General features: G+C 42.5%; 1 protein-coding gene across 1 annotated transcript in view; it reads right to left on the bottom strand.

Annotated features, from left to right (window-relative positions):
* The window catches only part of nrxn3a (neurexin 3a), a 532,817-nt gene that overhangs the window by 489,635 nt on the left and 23,362 nt on the right, over positions 1-19,820 (bottom strand). The window contains 8 exon segments of the mRNA XM_062469812.1: positions 2,461-2,580; positions 7,557-7,730; positions 8,754-8,944; positions 9,136-9,396; positions 10,000-10,120; positions 10,523-10,642; positions 13,276-13,302; positions 15,663-15,866. Of these exon segments, the coding sequence (XP_062325796.1) occupies positions 2,461-2,580; positions 7,557-7,730; positions 8,754-8,944; positions 9,136-9,396; positions 10,000-10,120; positions 10,523-10,642; positions 13,276-13,302; positions 15,663-15,866 (1,218 nt within the window).

Genomic DNA, 19,820 nt, shown 5'->3' with positions numbered 1-19,820 from the left:
GTGTGTGTGTTTGCATCCTCGTGTATGTGGGAATGTTGAGAACCAATCCTACCGTTTCCTCTCAGGCTGCCAACAGGGTTCAATAAGCCGTCGGTAGCTCTAAATCCTGCCATCCCACAGATTATCACAGTTACAATAGTCGGATTAAGCACCACATCCAAACCTGGAGGTCTGAAAAATGGAATGTTCAACTCTGGAGACCTCATTTTCACTATAATTTTCACTCCCCTAGCAGTGAGCTTCTGATATCCATTTTTGACTTAGCCTAGGGGGAAATGGTTTGCTCAGTCAAAGTTTACATGTGTAAAGAATGTGTGTCATCTAAAAAGTGTTCTAGGGGACAAGACACTAAGTCAATCACGAGAATTCTTTTTAATATTTTCTCATATAAAAGTATTTTTCCCACTTCTAATCAAATTATGTACAAATGATGAATAACAATAAAAAAATGCCCTGGTTTCTTTGGCCTTGGTAGTAGTAGTATTAGTCGTAGTGTGTGCGTGTGTGGGGAGGAGGGCGGGGGGGTCTTTAGCTGTCAGAAAACTGATAGTCTATGTTTTGCTTTGCGTTCCATGAGGGGTACTGAATAAGAGATGAAGTCTGTCCGTGAAATGCCATTGTTTGTTGAGCTTATCCTCATCTGTATAAATAAGGCATACACCAGTATGTGAGCCGATTGAAATACGATGTTATTGGGGCTGAAACAAATAATTTTGTGTCCAAAGAAATTAGAGAGAGACAGAGAAAGAGAGACACTGTTGACATTTGACTCTCTCAACTGAAACACTGCATCAGACCTGACAGTACTTTACTTCCACCTAGTGGAGAATAATATAGATGCAACAAGATCAAGGCACTTATGAAAATCACCACAGCCATTTTGAGTCGTAATTATAAAAGAAAGAACAGTTAATTGCCTCACTAGGCCTCCATTAGTCACTGTCAGATGCATTTGAATCACTGAATCAGCCTGGCTAAACAAACACACACCATACACACACCACACACACACACACACAAGATTCTAAAACATCCACTAATCATCCCATCCCTCACCCTCTCTTCATCATTTCATCAAATCTTTCACAAATGCATTTGGAGGTCAACGGTGGTCACTCAAACACCTTCACTCCTGCCAATGCTGAAAGCTTCCACATAATGACATTTCAGAGCATACAGTCAATGACCCCTTCACACAGGGATCAGCGTCCAAATAACGCTGAGATTATGTCCCAGCAAAGTCCTGCCACCAACACTGCCTCTTATCTCAGAGTCATTTCCCCTATCCTTCAACAAAGGACGAGTGGGCAGACAGATATTTCTGCAGACTTGCAGAAATGACACACACATTACTCTCGTAGCATTATTCAATGAAGTCAATTCACATCTGCACTAACACCGTTTATTTATTCAGCTGCCCTGCTTACGCAAATCATGACAGTCGGTCTCTTTGTCAGTACCATTAGGGAAGGGTGGTGTGTGTGCGACAACAAGCGATAGACATTTTGTGTGTCCGTCAGGGAAGGTCAGCTTGAATAATGGTGTGTGTGTACAGTGTGCCTTTCTTTGTCTGGGTCCATTCTTACAATGTCTCACAAAATGTATTTATAATTCTGCTACTGGCCTACATTGTGTACCATACGACACGTAGTATGAGGCAAGCACAAACGTCCTTGTCGAGCCGCTCTCTAAGCAACCAGTTTGTCTCTAGCTCGGTATTTTGCACAATTCTACAATGCAATTTCCCCCTTCCTCAAGTGTGCTCAAGACTTATTTAACAGATAAATCCTTCAATTTACTAAAGTCAATGAAATATGAATTAAAGGCAGAGAGTTGGATAAGGAGTAACTTGACTTTTTGGGGTGAGGAAGTATTGGAATTTACAGATCTCCCTGCTTGATTTGGGTAGATGTAAGATGTAAGTCCCTCTGGTTCTATAGTGCACCTGCTGATCTCACTGTTGTACTGCTTTGTGTGGTCCTTTTGTGTGAGTCGTGCGATAGTGTACATCATACAACACCATGTTGTACCTTGGACGGCATGGGACTCATATACAGAACACTGATAGTGGTCGACGGGTCACGTAAAGGAAAGAAACAGCCATTACCTGGGTATGTCTTCAGCTTCGTTCCAAAACACAGAACATCACCAGATGTGTGTGTTTCTTTTTCTGAGACCATTCTCAGATCAAATCAAGAGTGTTGGTGGGGTATGTGTGTGTGTGTGTGTAGTGGGGGGGGATATATGTTGACAAACATTATACAATCATACTATTATGTTATGTGTTTGCATGTGTTTGGATGCAAGTGTGTTCAAAGGGAATTCATGAATCACAGTGTATTTGTAGGAGTGAGCATGTGTAACGTGCCCCAGTACAGTATGCTGTCGCGTTCGCCAGTATTCTGGCATGTGCGTGTCCCGTGCCACAAGTAACAGCCACTTAAGTTCAACGGTACTCACGGTCGTTGCACTGGGTGCCGGTGTAGGACGTCATGGAGCAGTCGCAGGTGTAGTTCTCCCACTGCTGGATGCAGATGCCCATGTTGGCACAGGAGTCCTCCTGGCAGGTGGTGCTAGGACCTGAGGTGGCAGAGCGAGAGCTTGGTGACACCCAGGCTACGGGCACGGGTGGGGGGTGCACGTGCATGTGTTGCCAACAGGTTTGCCATGCAGAGGTGTCAGTGCACGTCAGTGTGCCATGCAGGTAGGTTAGTGACAGAAAAGAGTTCTATCTATCAGTCAGTCAAATAACAGTTAAATCGCTCCCTTCGGGTGATTGGAGAGGTACACCAAACTGAAACAAATCAAATCACAAGGCATTCCTTTTACCCCCCCCCCCCCCTCCCCAAGTAGGTTTTAGTAAGACTGTGTGCACAGACATTGACAAAAGAACTGGACACATTTTTTTCAACATGGCCGGTGATGAGAAACCTGGTAGATTCAGACAGGAGTGGACCTGAGTTAGGGGGTGGGTTTGGGGGAGGAAGGGCACAGGGTGTGTGCGGGCTGGGAATTATTTTCAGTGGAGTGGCTGGAGAAAAACAATGTCACTGCATGGTTCGTGCTTGAACAGGCATATTGGAAGGAGGACCAGGGTCTATCCACTTTAAAGTGATGTTAGACATGTCTTTGATTTGCCCTCATTGGACACTAAGTTGATCCTGCTGAGATGGGCCCAGAGATTTCATTACACCTGGTGGTGCTATATATATATATATATATATATATATATATATATATATATATATATATTTATGATTAAATCTGCAAATAATATTCAAACCTACATATGTATGTAAAATGTGAGGGAAGTATTTGGATGGTTTTCAACAGTGTAAATGCACTTTAGCAAGATTGTCATACATTTTCAGAGGGTAGTGTGCACTTACATGAAGTGTATTTAAAAAAAAACAATTTCAATACATTCTTGTCACAATATACCTGTTCATGTGCCTGTGTCACGCACCATGACAATGCAAAGTTTTAGGGGGGGGTTATAATACAAAACATTATATAGCAAATCCCAGCACATAGCTAGTATGCACGTTTGTTATAAATGTTCTGCACCAGAAATGCGTCTCAACAGTTTAAACTTGCATTCTTTCCTTGTGGACCACAATGTGGGCTACGGGAAGCAAAACAATATGGAGATATTGCAGTGCTTCCTCCTCTTAGGGTTATCAACAGGAGGGAGTTAGGGAAAGAATGCCTTTTCAAGGTATTGGGACGCAGCCCTGGCGAAATCTTGAGGCTCACCACCTTACACCGACTCATCCCATGTTTTTGCACGCATTTAAAAAGGGGGAAGCAGCTTTTACTGAGCAGTGCAAAACCAATTCAGTGGGAATCGGGATAGCATTCCCACTAAAGCAAAGAACCATGTGAAAGAAAGATAACTGCACATAAACTGTGTTTAATTGCAGTTTTCTTGAGCAAGACCATTATGAAAAGAAGAGGTACTACAACAAAAAATCATAGTAGGCTAAAAGTGCATTTACTGTGTAATGCAAAGTGCAATGGAACTTTGACTTATATGAGATAAAATGATTCACTTCATTTTTGTTCACTGGAGATTCTTTGTTTAGTTATTAAAGTCAATTGTATTATTGTACTTTATATTTAGTGGCTTCCAAGACGATGAGTTTATAGTAAGGACAATCTAAAGCATCTTTAAAAAATATGAATACCAATAGAACTGTGGCTTTCATTATTGCTAATCATGTCTAAACAATGTGTAACAAGAAAAACATATTACAAATTTGTGCACATTATTTGGTTTTATCTTTAATTCTATTTTAGCCTGCAGTACAATTTAGTAACCAACCATTACAATAACCTTACTAATGAACAAAAAACCCAACATAAACACTGAAAGACTATCTGAAAGACTATCAAAAACATTTCTACATTTATTTAATTCCTAATTTAACTATCCTAGACACAGTTTAGAAATCTCAAGTTAAAAGTATGCAACCGTTCCTTTAATTAATTAAATTACACCAACTAATCGGAAGGCTGCCACACTGTTCAATAAAACCATTGGAGGAAAGGTTGTGGCTGATCTGATTGAGTCCTTTAGCCCTGGAACAGAAGCCCAGGCAGGACACAACACTGATATCAGTGAACAACATGAGCATAAAGAAACCACACATACTGAAACATAAAAACAAAACATACAGTCATAATTACATAGGGTCTATCGTCAGTAGTTCTATTCGTGCAAACGTTGTCCATCCCGATAATGTACATTTGTTTGCTTGCGTCTCATTGAGGTTTTCTCATCACTGTTATGTTAGCATGCATGGATTACTGAGAAGTGAATCATTTTATACCAAGTGCACAGCCACATAGAAGCTTTTGATAGCCTGTTAAAGTGAGAATTGCGCTTTGTGCCTGGGATCATTTCTTTTTTTGCAGAGAGAGAAAAGAGTCGACACATGACATTACACATAGCCACTTTCGCCCAAGCTCAGAATGGAATTTGAACCTTCTACCTTGCAGGTCTGCTTTGGTGAAACCAACTTTGTTAGCCAAAAAAACAGAAAAGCGAAAAACGGTAAATATGGTTAGTAGGTGACCAATGGCGTCTGGTTAATAAAGCGAAGCGCTTTACTAACGTCGATATGCCCTCTGCCTCTCTAACGAGGGAGTCAAGGGGTCAAGGTTCAGGGATCCAAGACACTTTATCAAAGGCGACCAACCAAATTAAAAAGAAAGTGAGATGGGTCAGGTGAAGATAAAGCAGAACAAATAATATATGTCTGAAGTTGGAAATGTGATTGTTCCCTGAAAACAACTTGTTATTGTTACTTCAGAAAACGTGTTTAACAGCAGCAAATTGGTAGAGAATGGAGAGAACTTTGAATGAGCCTGCTAATATTAACAGTTCTTCTGAGTACTGGCTATAAATGTACATTGAAAGCACAATGAAAATATATAGATGAAATACATTGTCATAGCAGAACATAAAATAGAGAAGCATTTTGCAACTGGAGATATTTCATTCTATCAAATCATTACCAGAATCACAACATGTTACCATCAAGTTGGTACCTTCCTTTGAATCCATAATGTGTTCATGAGGACAGGGAACGTGAATGTTAGTATGGCTGTTTTTGAGATAGTATGAGAGGAAAAAAAGCCTTTATGTCGCACACAGCTACTGACGAGCAACCATTTTCAATTCCAATCAGGAGGTCTTGAAATTGCAAACCTGCTTTCCACTTGGGTGGCCGTCAACCTGAAAAATGTGGCACTATCTCCACCTAGCGTTTGCCTAGATTTACTGCATGTCTTCCCACCAGGATCTTTCAACCTTTAACCGTTGTTTGTGACATATCTTAAATCTTTGGTTTGTGCTAAAACGATCAGTTCATAATTTCCACCCAAATACGGAAATACATGTAGGTGCATTCCTTGTGTTTAGATGTGTAAAAGTATGAATCATGACTGTGACCTGCAAGTTCATTTGAAGATGGATGGGTGAGGGTTAGAATTGTGATACTGCATAGGCACAATGACCACACATGTCCACTTATAAACAAACAAATGACAAATGTGATACAACAGACAACCGGACAATGATTTATGAGATTTTATTTTGAAAAAAATAAAATTAATCCACTGATTTGTTTCACAGCACATACAGTACATTCTATGAAGGAGATAGCTGTCTCCCCAAGTAACAATCATAATTAGGTGAAAATAAAGAACCATGGGGCTCTGATTTAAAATTATTTACTAGATACTGTGTTTATAGTCATCAAAATGTGTTGAGCACCAAATTGATTCACTTTGTGGATTTCTAGTCTGAACAGCATACACAAAAAAAGCCAACAGAAAAACGAAGGGTGCATACACAACAGACATTTAAACTGAACAAAATATGAATCTTTCACTCAAGAGCAACATGCTATGGAAATGTAGAGAAAATAAATGTCTACATGTACATGCAAACAAGTACGGTTGATGTAAGCTTGATTGTTACTCATTTGCTACAAATGAGGAATGTGTAATTGAGACTTTGGGTTAAAAGTTTAAGTAACAAAGACATCTTGTTCATTGTGAAATCTGATGCTAGTGCAAAAACAAAATTTCCAAAGGCCACTTTAGCCTAATCATCATGGAATATTTGAAATCGACACAAAACAAACTGAAACCTTTGGCATTATAGTTTTGTGCACACGGCTAAATATTTGCTGACTGGTTCCTTCCATGCTCCTAAAGAGATTTCTTATCTAGATGCATTTTCTTTGCATTGTTATAAAGAAAAGCTGAATTCATTTTACATTCAAGCAGTGAATGAGAACAGTTTTCTCAGAGTAAAAACGCTCTGGCATTGTTCTGTCACTGCTTATATCAATATTGTGCACAACATATATCCTGAATTAAATATATGTCTTTCACATCTGCATTTTGGAGATGGGATTGCAAAACAAAGATCTATCTGCATCAACAATTCAATTAGCTATAACACTCAAATTAAAAACAAAACTGACAACAACATGATGTCTTTACTGCACATACTAAAACACCACCACTACCTGTCCAAACTTGTAAAATATGTTGTCATGTTCTAGTAACCACTGACAAGCTTCTACGGACAAAACACAAATAAAATGCGCAAATAAATGATGAGATTTCATGAAAACAATGGGGCACCTGGCTGTAGTATTTTGCACTACACGTTACTGGACGGCTTTGAGCCCCAAGGTCATGTGGACATGATCAATGCGCGACCAATGTGGCCGATAAGAACTGGAAAGGGGTGGGAGGCCGACGTAGAGGAGTTTAGTTGGTCCCAGTCTAGTTTGTACCCAATCAGTGGGTCGTTTGGGTGAGTGAGGTGACCAGCAGGGTTAGTAGGATGGAGGGGGGGGCATACGGGCGTAGGGAGATGGAGCTACTGTTGGAGTTGAGGAGGAAAAATTGACTTCCTGAACTCGAGTTTGAGTTGTAATTGTAATTGGAGTTTGAGTTGTAGTTAGGGTTGTAGTTGGGGTCATAATCGTTTGAGCTCAAGTCGGAGTCGGACATGGTTTTGAGGGAGGGTGTACCTTCGCATCCGCGCTCTATCTGCCCGCTGCGGAACAGTGCATCGTTGAGGAGGTCCGGTAAGCGCCCGTTAAGGTCTACCGATGCCAAGCAGCCCTGGAAGCCATCCCTGGAGGCCACCAGCTTGGGCAGGCTGCCATACATGTTGGGGCCCAGCCCAGCAATGAACAGGTCACCTGGACGGAAGACAACAGAGAAGCAGGTGACCAGGATGAACACAAAACAACCCGACATGCTGACTAAATCCTACACCAGGGATTCTAGAATTGTATTTCTTATTGTGAATGCTTCAGAGACCAGGGGGTCTGTTTCATGGGAAATGATTTGAAACAGAACATGGATTACAGAACTGTTCACTGCACGTGCAGCTGGTGGAACGTGTCCGACATGAGACACTGTCTAGTCGATTGCAGAAGTGCTGTATCCTGCATGCAACATTGCCAGATGAGAAAGCTTCCAACATTCCCCTCACTCATTTCAATATCCCTCATGGCATATTGTAATTATTGGCTTCCTGGTTCAGATAGAAGTTAAATGAAACAAAAACACATACACTGTCAGGGCAACAAAAAAAAAGAAGCTTTTTGTATAGGAAGTGATAGGAGATCACTTGAACGCTTAGTGAAATTGAATCGAAAACAATCGTCAGTAGAACTCACGGCGATGTTTAATAGTGAAAGTCAAAGCATTTCCACACGCACATGAAGACGAGAACTGACAGGATTGGGACTAAACAGCTGTGTGGCCACCAGAACCACACTGGTTAGTGAGGCTGACCAGGGTGAAAAAAGAGCATTATGCTAGGGAACATAAAGGTCTAATGAGTCCGGATTTGATTCCGGAGCGATGAGCACATCAGGGTAAGAAGGGAAGAGCATGAAGCAATGCTCCAATCATGCATAGAGCCCACTATACTAACTCTGGAGGCAGTGTTATGATCTGGGGTTTCTTTAACTGTTCATGTCTAGGCTCAGCAACATTGTGTGGCAAAAAAGTCAGATGAGTTCCTGAATGTACTGAATGACTAGGTCATCCCATCAACTGATTTTTCCTTGCACAATGCCAGGATTCATCGGGCAAAAATTGTTAACGAGTTGTTCAAGGAGCACAAAGAAACATTTTCTTGTGCGGTTCAACTCTCCTGTCGTCGATACAAGATCTCGGCTAACGATGAATGCAGCGTGTGTTTTGTGCATTACCTTTCAGGTCAAGGTTCTTGGCTCCGTTCACCACCTGGCTGACTGCCTTGGCATCAACCTTCAGCGTGTGTAAGTTGCTGTTGTCCCGGGTGATGACCACATTGTGCCACTGGTTGTCATGGAGAGGCCTGTCACTGTTGCCCTTAATGAGGTTTTGGCCGTTGCCCAGGTCAAACACATAGTGGATGTACCTAAAGGGGGGTCAAAGGTCAGTGGCTACGTAAATAATAGTAATAATAATGGTTACTCATAAGTACATCCAATGATCTGATTGGAGTATTTTTAGGGTTGTCCCCTTTAACCAATCCCATTTGTCCGATAGAATGCTTACATCAGTGGGAGTACACTCAATAATCTATCACACCTGCTTCACCACACCTACCCTTTGACCAGCTCGACGGCGATGAAGTCATTCCCGTCTCCGCTGTTGAAGAGGATGAAGCCGTCGGGTGAGGTGGTCTTGAACTGGAAGAACAGGTGCATGGATGTGTAGGCCTGCAGCGTCGCCAGGCTAAGGTAGCTGCTCTTGCTCTTGAAGGTCACAGGGTCAGCAATGATGGAACGCATGCCAAAGCGAGCATTGAGCTCGCAGAAGTCAATGTCACCGTTCTTGCACAGGTCTATGTAGAGCATACCGTTGAATCTAGTGCAAGAAGAGTGGGGGTGGATAGAGAGAATAGAGGAAAGAGGGAATATGGTTAGGGACTTGATGGTAGTCAGTGGCATCTTGTATTGTTTTTTGGGGGGGAAGACATTTTAAAAACACATAAGATCCTGGACTTCTTTGTAAATAATAAATGTTATCTACGTCCATTATGTTAGCTTTAAGGCCTTAGCTTGTCAAGAATAAGGGTTTTGGTGATAGGAGCTGGTTTGTAAAAAAACGGTACTATCTGAGAATTATTTTGCTAAAGAAGAAATTAGATAAGAAAACTAGTCGGCCAACAGGGTTACTTAGCAATGGTAGTTAGAGAACAGTTAGCTAAGAAAGTTAGTTAACAAACAGAGTTAGCTAGCAATGGAAGTTAGGTAACAGTTAGTTAAGAAAAGGTTGACTGTGTTATCTGGACGGTGTTAGCTAAGGAAGGTTAGGTCGAGAATAGTGTAATAAATGAAGCGTTCAGGGTGGTGGGTGTTCCAACCTCCAACCTCTTGAACTTAAGTCAAATGCTCTTCCACTGAGCTATACCAATGCCCCCCAGTAATCTAGTCAACGTTGCTAGTTGTAGAGTTTAGGGATGAGAACCTCAGGCTTTGCAGGTGTCCGATGAAGCTGGAAGGGATAACAGAGACGAAACGTCGCTCCGTCATGATGCCTGTCTCAATGTTGTGAAACTCTAGACGGGTGTGGTCGCCCGCCATCTGGCCTGGAACAGGAGTGTGGTGAAGTGGATGGGTGACACAGAAAGAAGAAAGAAGAGAGAAGAGAGCACTGTCTGATACTAACACAAACGGACTGAATTTGAGGTGGTCACATTTTGGACGAATTAACTCACTTCACGAGTCATATTCTGTCCCAATTTAAAAGTAATTCTACAGATGAAAATTCGAAATAATGTTTCATCTATTGATCAAGGGACAATTCACCTGTATCACTGGAAAATACTTGTATTTAAAAAGGTTTAAGATTCAGGGGAATTAAGGTCTTTAAGGACCTAAATCTTTAACAAAACCTAAATGCTATAACACATACTGTACAAAAAGTTACTATGTTGTTGTTTTTTTTTGCTTTTGCTCAGACTGTGAACCAATGGGATGTGTTATAGTACCTTCTGCAACATCATCGTCAACCATGAGCTTGTAGTTTTTGCCACGGCGGACCACGCGTACTGTATGCCACTCATTATCATTGAGCTTTTGCCCAGCATACAGGGTCTCTGGTCCCTTGCCTGAGAATGATGGTTAGTCACAAAGTTAAAGTCATTCTGCATCTCAAACCAAATCTTTGTTTTCCATAAAAGGTGCATGGTGGCTTTTTTCCCAGAAGCATGATGCCAGAAGCAACTATGATGTTGGACAAAATGGCAGCACTCTGTAATTTTACAAGAGAAATGTTCCCAAGTATATTCTGGCACATTCTTGACTAAAATCCTCCATTTGTCATGTTCTTGGTGTCCAAATTATATTGTTTACTAAATGTAGTAGTTTAATTGGAAAACAAAGAGTTGGTTCTTTAAATATATATATATATTTTACTTACAATTATTCTACATAACCACATTTTCCAGAAAATATATCATTTTGAAAACTTGACCACTCATATTGACTGCACTGCTGATTTGAAAGAAAACATTCAGCAGAAAACATTTCTGGTGATGCAACAATTCCACAGCTTTTACTCATGGAAGGGTCAAGAAATACCTTCTTTCAAATTGAACACGTATTATCAAAAGATGGTACAGACGACTATATAATCTATATAATGATAATGCTTATCATTATTGTAGCATAAATGTAGGATTTAAAACAAATACCTTACCCTGGAATAACCAACACAAAAGGAATATGTGAGATAGAACAAAGCACAGTAAACAGTGTTTTAATGTTTCAAACAGTGAATAAAGAAAGTGTGAATCATTCAGCTCATTTGATATAGTTTTATAATCAACTCCAATACCAGGATAATGCTAGGATTACCAGTGTTCTAAGTATTACATGCCATCCTCAAGTACAAGGTTACAGTGTTTAAAGCCCGAAAAGATCCACAGGACTGATCGCCTGTTTTTCATGTCGGATCAACTGGATTCCCCCGTTCTCCCGCTTCAGTAAATCCCTTTCATCCCCGAGAACTGACACAACCTGTCTGTCCTCCATAACCACGGGGAAAACTATTTGCTGAGACACCTCTCCCTGTTCTCACCCTGTCATTGCTGTAGTGCTGAATTGAAATGGTCGAACCAAACAGGCTATGACATTCACACACACACAGATGACCCCAGATGCCTGAGGGGAACTGCTGCATGGATTGGAAGAGCTTCTTGTTTGCTCATGCTGTCAGTTAAAGGTGTCGAGTTCTATTATTTGGGCCAGCTGTGGTCTTGACCACAGATGGGCAGGTCATAAAAGTATACTAACTGTTATATATCTTATTGTGAGGACTGCACTTCATATGCCATTGTAGTTCTACATTCATGCCCACATTAGTAGACGTCATTGTAATTTGTTGACTTACTAAAATCACAATACTTTTAGTTGCTTTTGTTTGTAGACAGTTATGTTTGAAAGAAAGCCCCTGAAGTATATCATTAGGTTATGTCAGTGCTAGTCATCATTGCCATGTCCATACTAAACTAGTGCAGTCTTCACATGCAGAGGAATGTTGCCTTGCATAACTGAGTTCCTTCATTCCTGTTCTCAAGTGCCCTTCAATGTCACTGGGACTGGGGTTGGCACTCAAAATGCACTTCAGAGTCTAGTGGCTTATTTCCTAGATGACGAATACAGAGACAAGTGTTTATGCCCTGATGAATCAATGAGCAGTGAGGATAGCTCATGTTTTCATCTTGTCATTGACAGGAAGGCTGTGGTAACATAATGTTAGTTTCTTATGGGTTACTTACCTCCTCAAGAATTAGCTTTAAGTTTAAGGCCACAAAGAAACAATAATGAGAAAAACACGAGTGAATAATTTAAATAAGTGTAAATTACAATAAGTCCGACAAAGTTGAAGGATTCCACAACCTATTCATGAGTAAAAGCAGTTTGTGTTGATCCCATTTGTACTGAAAACCTCCCAACCATATTAAAAGATATAATGGGCCCTTCTTGTGCTTGGATATGTTGTGGTACCACACTAATGTTGTCATTATAGACAGACCTACAGTATATGCAAACAGAGCTTATCAAACAGAGTTCATCATATAATTTGTATAAAAAGTATTATGTAAACCAGGTTTATCTAGTATTTTGAATTAAAAAATTGTATCGATACATATAAGTTGTGGTTTTATGAATGCGGAAGTGTTTCAAATGCTTAACATAAATATATTTCATCTTACCAGTAAATCATAAAAGTAACGTGTTCAAAGTTTTTTTTAAATAAATACAGAATTTTAAAGAAAAAAAAAATCTATTTATGATGAAACTCAGTTTGCATTAAATAATCTATCATCTGGATTCAAACAATGATACTGAGTGGTGATTTGCTAATCTTTAAAGTCTAAGTTGGATCATATTTACATACATTTTTGACTCTGGCTTATTCTCCCCTGTGAAAACACTCGTGAAAACATTGAATGGTCCTCTAACAGCTAACAATGATTATTATATTGAGAAACTCATAGCACATGTGCTATCGATATAAACTATGAAAGCTATGAAGATTAATAAATCACCACTCGCTCTGTCCCAGTTTAGCAGTCTTTTTTGACCTACTGGTGGGTCAGACCAGTTGAAAAGGCACACTCATCCTCCACACCCAAGGGATAAGAGAAAGGCCAGGATCACACTTTTAAAGAAGCACATTCCTCTTAAACAGTAGAATACAGTCAAAGAGCAAAATGAAACTTGAGTGTTAACTTACTGGAGTTACAGTTTATCCTGATACAGTCTAGATGGGGAAGAATAAATGACAGATGAAATTGCATCCTTCAAGGTTAGCTGCAGACATCCAATAACAATAAATCCACCCTTCCGGGGACGTCCACATGCAGAGCGGCGGCCATTTTGTTTTAAAAGGTATTTGTAAGCTAAAATGGCCAAGTGTTAGCTTTGATATCAGTGTCCTTATGGTAACTGACAGTAGCACATTTGTGATTACCAAATTAGCTATTAATTCAGTCAAACAACATCAATGCACTTAGTCTTATGGGGAACTGCAATGATAAAGTAGATATGAGTACTACTGTTTAATTAAACACAGCTATTTTTCAGCAATTATATATATTTATTGTTCGTTAAACATCGACTATAAGTGTAGAAGTAGTGGTTTTAATTGTGTATCTGTAAAATGGCCGCTTGTATTGTACCAACCACATAGCTTCTTCAACCCAGTCTTGGCTTACATATATTTTTATTCTAAAATATAACTTAAATTATCCTGCTCCAAAGCCTTCACACCAACTTGTTGACTAAACAGGCAATTCAATTCATATGTCTGATATTTAGCAAGAAGGTGGTGATAGAGGCTCTTACTCATGGAACCATGGATATTTGAAGTCCAGTGCAATTTAGTGCAAAAGTGTTTGTCCATATCTTTTCATTTCCAACTCAGCCATAGTTTGCACCAAGAGTATAATTTGGCCTATTCAATCCAATGTCTTGAATTTTGTTATGTCTTTGTTAAGTCTTACCACTGTATTATGCACACTAACGGTCCCGAGAAGGGGCAGATTTGGTATGGGTGCCCAAGAGGGACAGTCTGGGTTGGTCACTATGTGGCTGGTGTTTTCATGTGTCGTCAACCGCAACAGAAAAGTGGGAGCGAACAGCCACGATCCAATCAGCACCAGCACCTTGCAGAGGCACAGAACCCCCTAGAGTAATTTCAAACTGTCTTTAGTCACTAGGGCCTAGTGAAACACGTCACTATCAATGTATATGTAGTGACTCTGTCACAGAGACGGTCTTAGGCCCTTTATAATGCATTACTTTTATTGACTATCCAACAAACCTTAAACTACCTAATGTTGGAAGATATTGAACACAAATAATCACGTTTCACTGATATCTCGACCCAAGCCAATTGAACCTTAAGTTGCTAATAGTGTTTTGTTGCAATGTGTTAAATGACTACAATTATGTGGAACTCATTCAACTCTAGCGAACTAAAAACTCTGTCAAACCAACTAAAACAGGTAAAGCTATATCTTTTTATGTTATGGTTCGATTTGATCTAAATGATATGTGCTGAGATGTTTGGCTTCTTTCCTCTTAGTAACACGCAGGTGTTAGTAAGAGAGAGAGAAGGTGTGCTGGGGTGCAGCCAGCTGCAGGTGTGGCTGGGCTCTGTTCTCGGGCTGTCCGCCTGACGGGCCGCAGGCTGGAGGCCTTTGAAGGGGTGAATACCATCTTTTGACAAAGCATGATGGGAAATGGAGTTGATTGCTGACTGCTATGGGCACTGTGTATATATAGACATCGACTGACTCCCAAGAACACTGTCAAAAAAGAAACCTGCTTACAACAAAATAAATAAGTAAAAATGGGTGATTTACAACTTGATATGTATTAAAGACAGGAACATGGTGTTAGTGGGAAAATGGTAAGGTTCTTTTTTTTCCATAATCCTGTTAAAGATGGATAAAGATCAGTGGACTAACTGACAAGTCACCTCGTAGAAAGTCACAGCACTGTTTTTATAATATTATCTAAAAGTTCCTAAACAATTCACTGAAAACATAAATGCTGTTGGAATTAAGTAGCCTTATATGAATATATGTATGTATATATATACAAAATGTAATTATATTTGTGCTGTGACTGTCTCAAAAGCAGTTGTACAGGACTATGACAATGACTATGGTGTCTGTTCAAAAGATGGCCTGTGTTTACCAATGAAACAGCATATTAACCAAAGACAGTCAATTTGATACATGGACCAGACTTAATGCCATAAATGCTATCCACTATCAATATTTTATTCACTCAACAATCCAAAATGTATCTTATAGAACATAAACATAATCATAGTAACATCCATGCAACAGTATGTAAGAAGCCATAATATTATGTAGAAAATAAGGTATTCCGTATCCATTATACGTAACGCTAAAAACTATATGCGAGCTTAAAAAGATAGATGGGAAATCACCATGAGGAGAATGGAGGGAGGAGAGAAGAATGGAGAGGACAAAGAGATGTAGGGGGGGGGGGCCGGAGGAATGCGCCACATGGGCAAGACTGGTGGGGAGTTGAGGAGGAGGAGGAGGAGGAGGGGGAGTGGGAGGGAGGGAGGTTGGCATACGATACCTAGGTTCACCGTGAGCTTGACGCGGCCGCCGTCGAGCTCCAGCCGCAGCGTGTCGGCCGAGTCGCGGGACGTGGTGGCGACCAGGAGGCCGTAGGCCCGCTGGGACCTGAAGCGCAGGGACACGTCCTCGGCCTCCGTGTGCATGACGGTGGGCATCACCACCTTCATGTACATGCTGCCGTCGTAGGAGAGGATGGAGGCCTCTGTGGGGTGGGTGGGGGGTGGGGGGGTGGGGGGGTAGGGGGAGGGGGTTGGAGAAGGCGTGAGATTGGAGGAAGAGGGGGGGGGAGGAGGAGGAGGGAAGGAGAGGAGACAGAAGGGGCGTGAACGTTAAGGGTCACCGCGGCTTCGCTAACTTCGAAAGGATGACGGCCTCTGTACGTGGGAATGCAGGTGGACAGACGAGAAACAGAGAGGCTTAAGAGGGCATTCGTTTGGCCCACCGTGCGTTCCACGTGATCCCCGCTGTGACATGTCGGCCTATGGTTCAAAACTTATTTACATGAAGAAAGCGAGAGTGACAGCACACACAGGAACGCGCACACACACACGCACTGTCACCCCTTGCTGCTTTTCCATCATTGTTACCAGCAGGTGAGGTTGAAACGGACTCCCCCTTGACAACACATCTGTCAACTGTTGGAAAAGCAAGACTCCCTCGGAAAACCACTGTCACACGTGTACGCCACCCAGCGGAACACACCAAAACCTTTTTACCGAGAAATACTAGGGATGATTGTAGATCATCCCCACTATTTGGCCCTGGAGCCATCACTGAAACCTGGGCCTCCAACTCTGTCTGTATATTTCATATCTCTCTCTCTCTCTCTCTCTCTCTCTCTCTCTCTCTGTTTCTCTCAGTATCTCTCTCTCTCTCTCTCTCTCTCTCTCTCTCAGACAGTCCCCCCTCTTCGTATCTCCCTCTCTCCTCCCTCCTTCCTATCTCTCTCTCTCTCTCTCTCTCTCTCTCTCTCTCTCTCTCTCTCTCTCTCTCTCTCTCTCTCTCTCTCTCTCTCTCTCTCTCTCTCTCTCTCTCTCTCTCTCTCTCTCTCTCTCTCTCTCTCTCTCTCTCTCTCTCTCTCTCTCTCACTTCACTCTCCGTCTACTTCCTTCACCCTCCCTCTTCTTTCTTCACACCACCCAGCCAGCAAACACACACACACACACAAACACTCATTTCCTTCTCGCAGCTGTGAGAACTCGATTTGCAAGAAACAGACACTCCCCCACACTCCACATGCACGCACGCACTCCCTTGATCCTTGTGCACACCATGTGCACACTCCCCCCGACAGCAATGCCAGAGAAACTGCTGATGTAGTCTACAATTACACCGTGATCAATATGTTATTATGTACGATTAGATGCTTTTCACTCCCCCCCCTTCCCTTCCCAAGAGAGCGTTCTCAGGCTAATTTTACACCCTGTATGCCAAGCAGCAGAGGGGAGGAGAGGAGAGGAGAAGAGAAGAGAAGAGAGAGAGAGAGGAGGAGAGGAGAAGAGAAGAGAGAGAGGGGAGGAGAGAGAGGAGAGAGAGGGGAGGAGAGGAGAGAGAGGGGAGGAGAGAGAGGGGAGGAGAGGAGAGAGAGGGGAGGAGAGGAGAGAGAGGGGAGAGGGGAGGAGAGAGAGGGGAGAGAACAGAAGAGAAGAGAGAGAGAACAGAAGAGAAGAGAGAGAGGGGAGGAGAGAGAGGGGAGGAGAGGAGAGAGAGGGGAGGAGAGAACAGAAGAGAAGAGAGAGGGGAGGAGAGGAGAGGAGAGAGATGGGAGGAGAGGAGAGAGATGGGAGGAGAGGAGAGAGAGGGGAGGAGAGGAGAGAGAGGGGAGGAGAGGAGAGAGTGGGGACGCCCAAGGACACAATGGAGTCAGGAAAAAGGGAAGGAGGAAAAGGAGGGAGAGCGATAGCGACGGCAGGGTGGAGAAATTGAAGGTCAAGAAAAAACGTGACAGGAAAGGGGGATGAAGAGAGGGTATGAAACCAAAATCAAAACGGAGAAAACAGCGATGAGACAAAAGAGACGGTTTGAGAAAAGAGATACTGGAATTGGGGGGAAATGACAAAGACATTACTAAAAAGAAACGGAATGCATCGAGGGGAAACGGTGACCCCTCGGGACCCCGGCTTGTTCCACTCCAGTCCCTGTAGAGATGTGTGAAGGGGATCAGGGAGGTTCACCATCATGTTGTCTGATTCCTGGCCTGATGTTTACTGACAGACTCACACCCGGGGCGGCCGGGGGGGGGGGGGAGGGCAGGGGGTACTCCTCTGAGAGACGAATTGTAGAATATAAATACAGATCTTCTTCTTTCTTTCTTTTGTCACAAGCGAATTGTGGATTCTCTTTGCATGTGCATGTGAGGTCTTTCTTGATCTTGCTAACTTTAACACACAGATTTTCTATTTACTGTTCAATTCCGGTGCCCGCACAAGGATGCCTTACACACACGGACACACAAATGGTGTGTGACATTGGTGTTATGCTCATGCAGTCATTCCGTTTGCTGGCATCTTCATTCATAAAACTCCTCCACAGAGGCGTGCACTACGAACACACAGCTCTTCCAATCCCATGCTGGACTCAAGACTTGCTCATCCATGTTAGTAAAGGCGTGTAGCTGACGCCGTGCTGCCAGTGAACTAGCCCATTGATTAATTAGATATAGATATTGCATTGGCTTTAGTCCGTAAGTGCGATGGCAAAATCAAATCAATCATTTCATTCAACCACGTGGCTTTCCAGAACAATTACCTCCTCAATCTGCTTTAAAATGTTATTACATTTTCCCACGTAGAAGAAAAGGTCAAATACATGGCATGCAGTGTAAGTTTGTGTGTGTTTGTGTGTGTGTGTGTGTGTGATGAGGTGTGTATTCAGATGGCCTTCTCTGGATTAAGGACACTGCTACCACTGAGCACTCATGTAATGAAAAGACTTCCTGTGTATTAAGAGCCAATCAATTTTCATTATGTTGTCAGTCTCCAAGGTGCTGGCCGATAGATAAAGAACTGCTGTTTGTAAACAACAAGGGCACAACTACCCTGACTACAGCACGTTGTCATGCCTCCACCTGGCAGCAGTGGAGGACACAGTGGAGGACACAGTGGAGGACACAGTGGAGGACACAGTGGAGGACACAGTGGGAGGACACAGTGGAGGACACAGTGGAGGACACAGTGGAGGACACAGTGAAGGACACAGTGGAGGACACAGTGGAGGACACAGTGGGAGGACACAGTGGAGGACACAGTGGAGGACACAGTGGAGGACACAGTGGAGGACACAGTGGAGGACACAGTGGGAGGACACAGTGGAGGACACAGTGGAGGACACAGTGGAGGACACAGTGGGAGGACACAGTGGAGGACACAGTGGAGGACACAGTGGAGGACACAGTGGGAGGACACAGTGGAGGACTGCTGCGATTTCCCCCAGTCATTAGACTCACCTGAGACCAACAACCTCAGGCTTTTAAAACTCTGCCTCCCGGATTTCTGGAGCTTTTCTTGTGGACTTTTTTGTACGTTTTTTGCTGCATGTGGCTAAACTGCTTTGTGACCGAAGACGTTTTTGTCTGGGTTCTGGTGTTCCACTCCCATGAGTGAGTCGGGCTTCTTTTGTTCTCGCTTGTGTCTTTCGTTTTTTTTCCTTTTTCACCCCCACTTGGTGTGTGTGTGTATTTGTGTGAAACTCACGTTTTTAGAGCTACTGCAAGCTAACACCCTGGGCCACAAACATCTTGCTGTATTAACACTGAGGACACAGATCCACAGTTTTTGCTGTTCTGGGTCCTGGTCTCGCCACCTACAGTGTACAGGATAAACACGTCTTTCATAAAGAGGCTTTAAAGCTAAAGATGTCTTCCCTGAAGATGTTTTTTTGCATGCGCCGGAGAGAGCCCGTGGCACTTAACGTACAGTGAAATGTCTCAAGCGCAAATCAGTACTCTGATGATGAACGTGTGAGCCACAAAGAAAGAGGCTGATTTATCAACGAAAAAAAAAGACAGACAGACAGACAGACCCACTCAGCATAATTAGCAGGCAAATTACATAGGAGAGTTCCATTAGGATAAAAGCTGTGAACATCTCACTCGAGAGCGGGCGAGCCCCGCCCCTATGCCTCTCTCCAGACGGAGAGAGACAGCAGCTGATGAGGC

The sequence above is a fragment of the Osmerus eperlanus genome, chromosome 9 (genome assembly GCF_963692335.1).
Source record: "Osmerus eperlanus chromosome 9, fOsmEpe2.1, whole genome shotgun sequence".
NCBI lineage: Eukaryota > Metazoa > Chordata > Actinopteri > Osmeriformes > Osmeridae > Osmerus > Osmerus eperlanus.
This window is presented reverse-complemented; position numbering and strand designations above follow the sequence as displayed.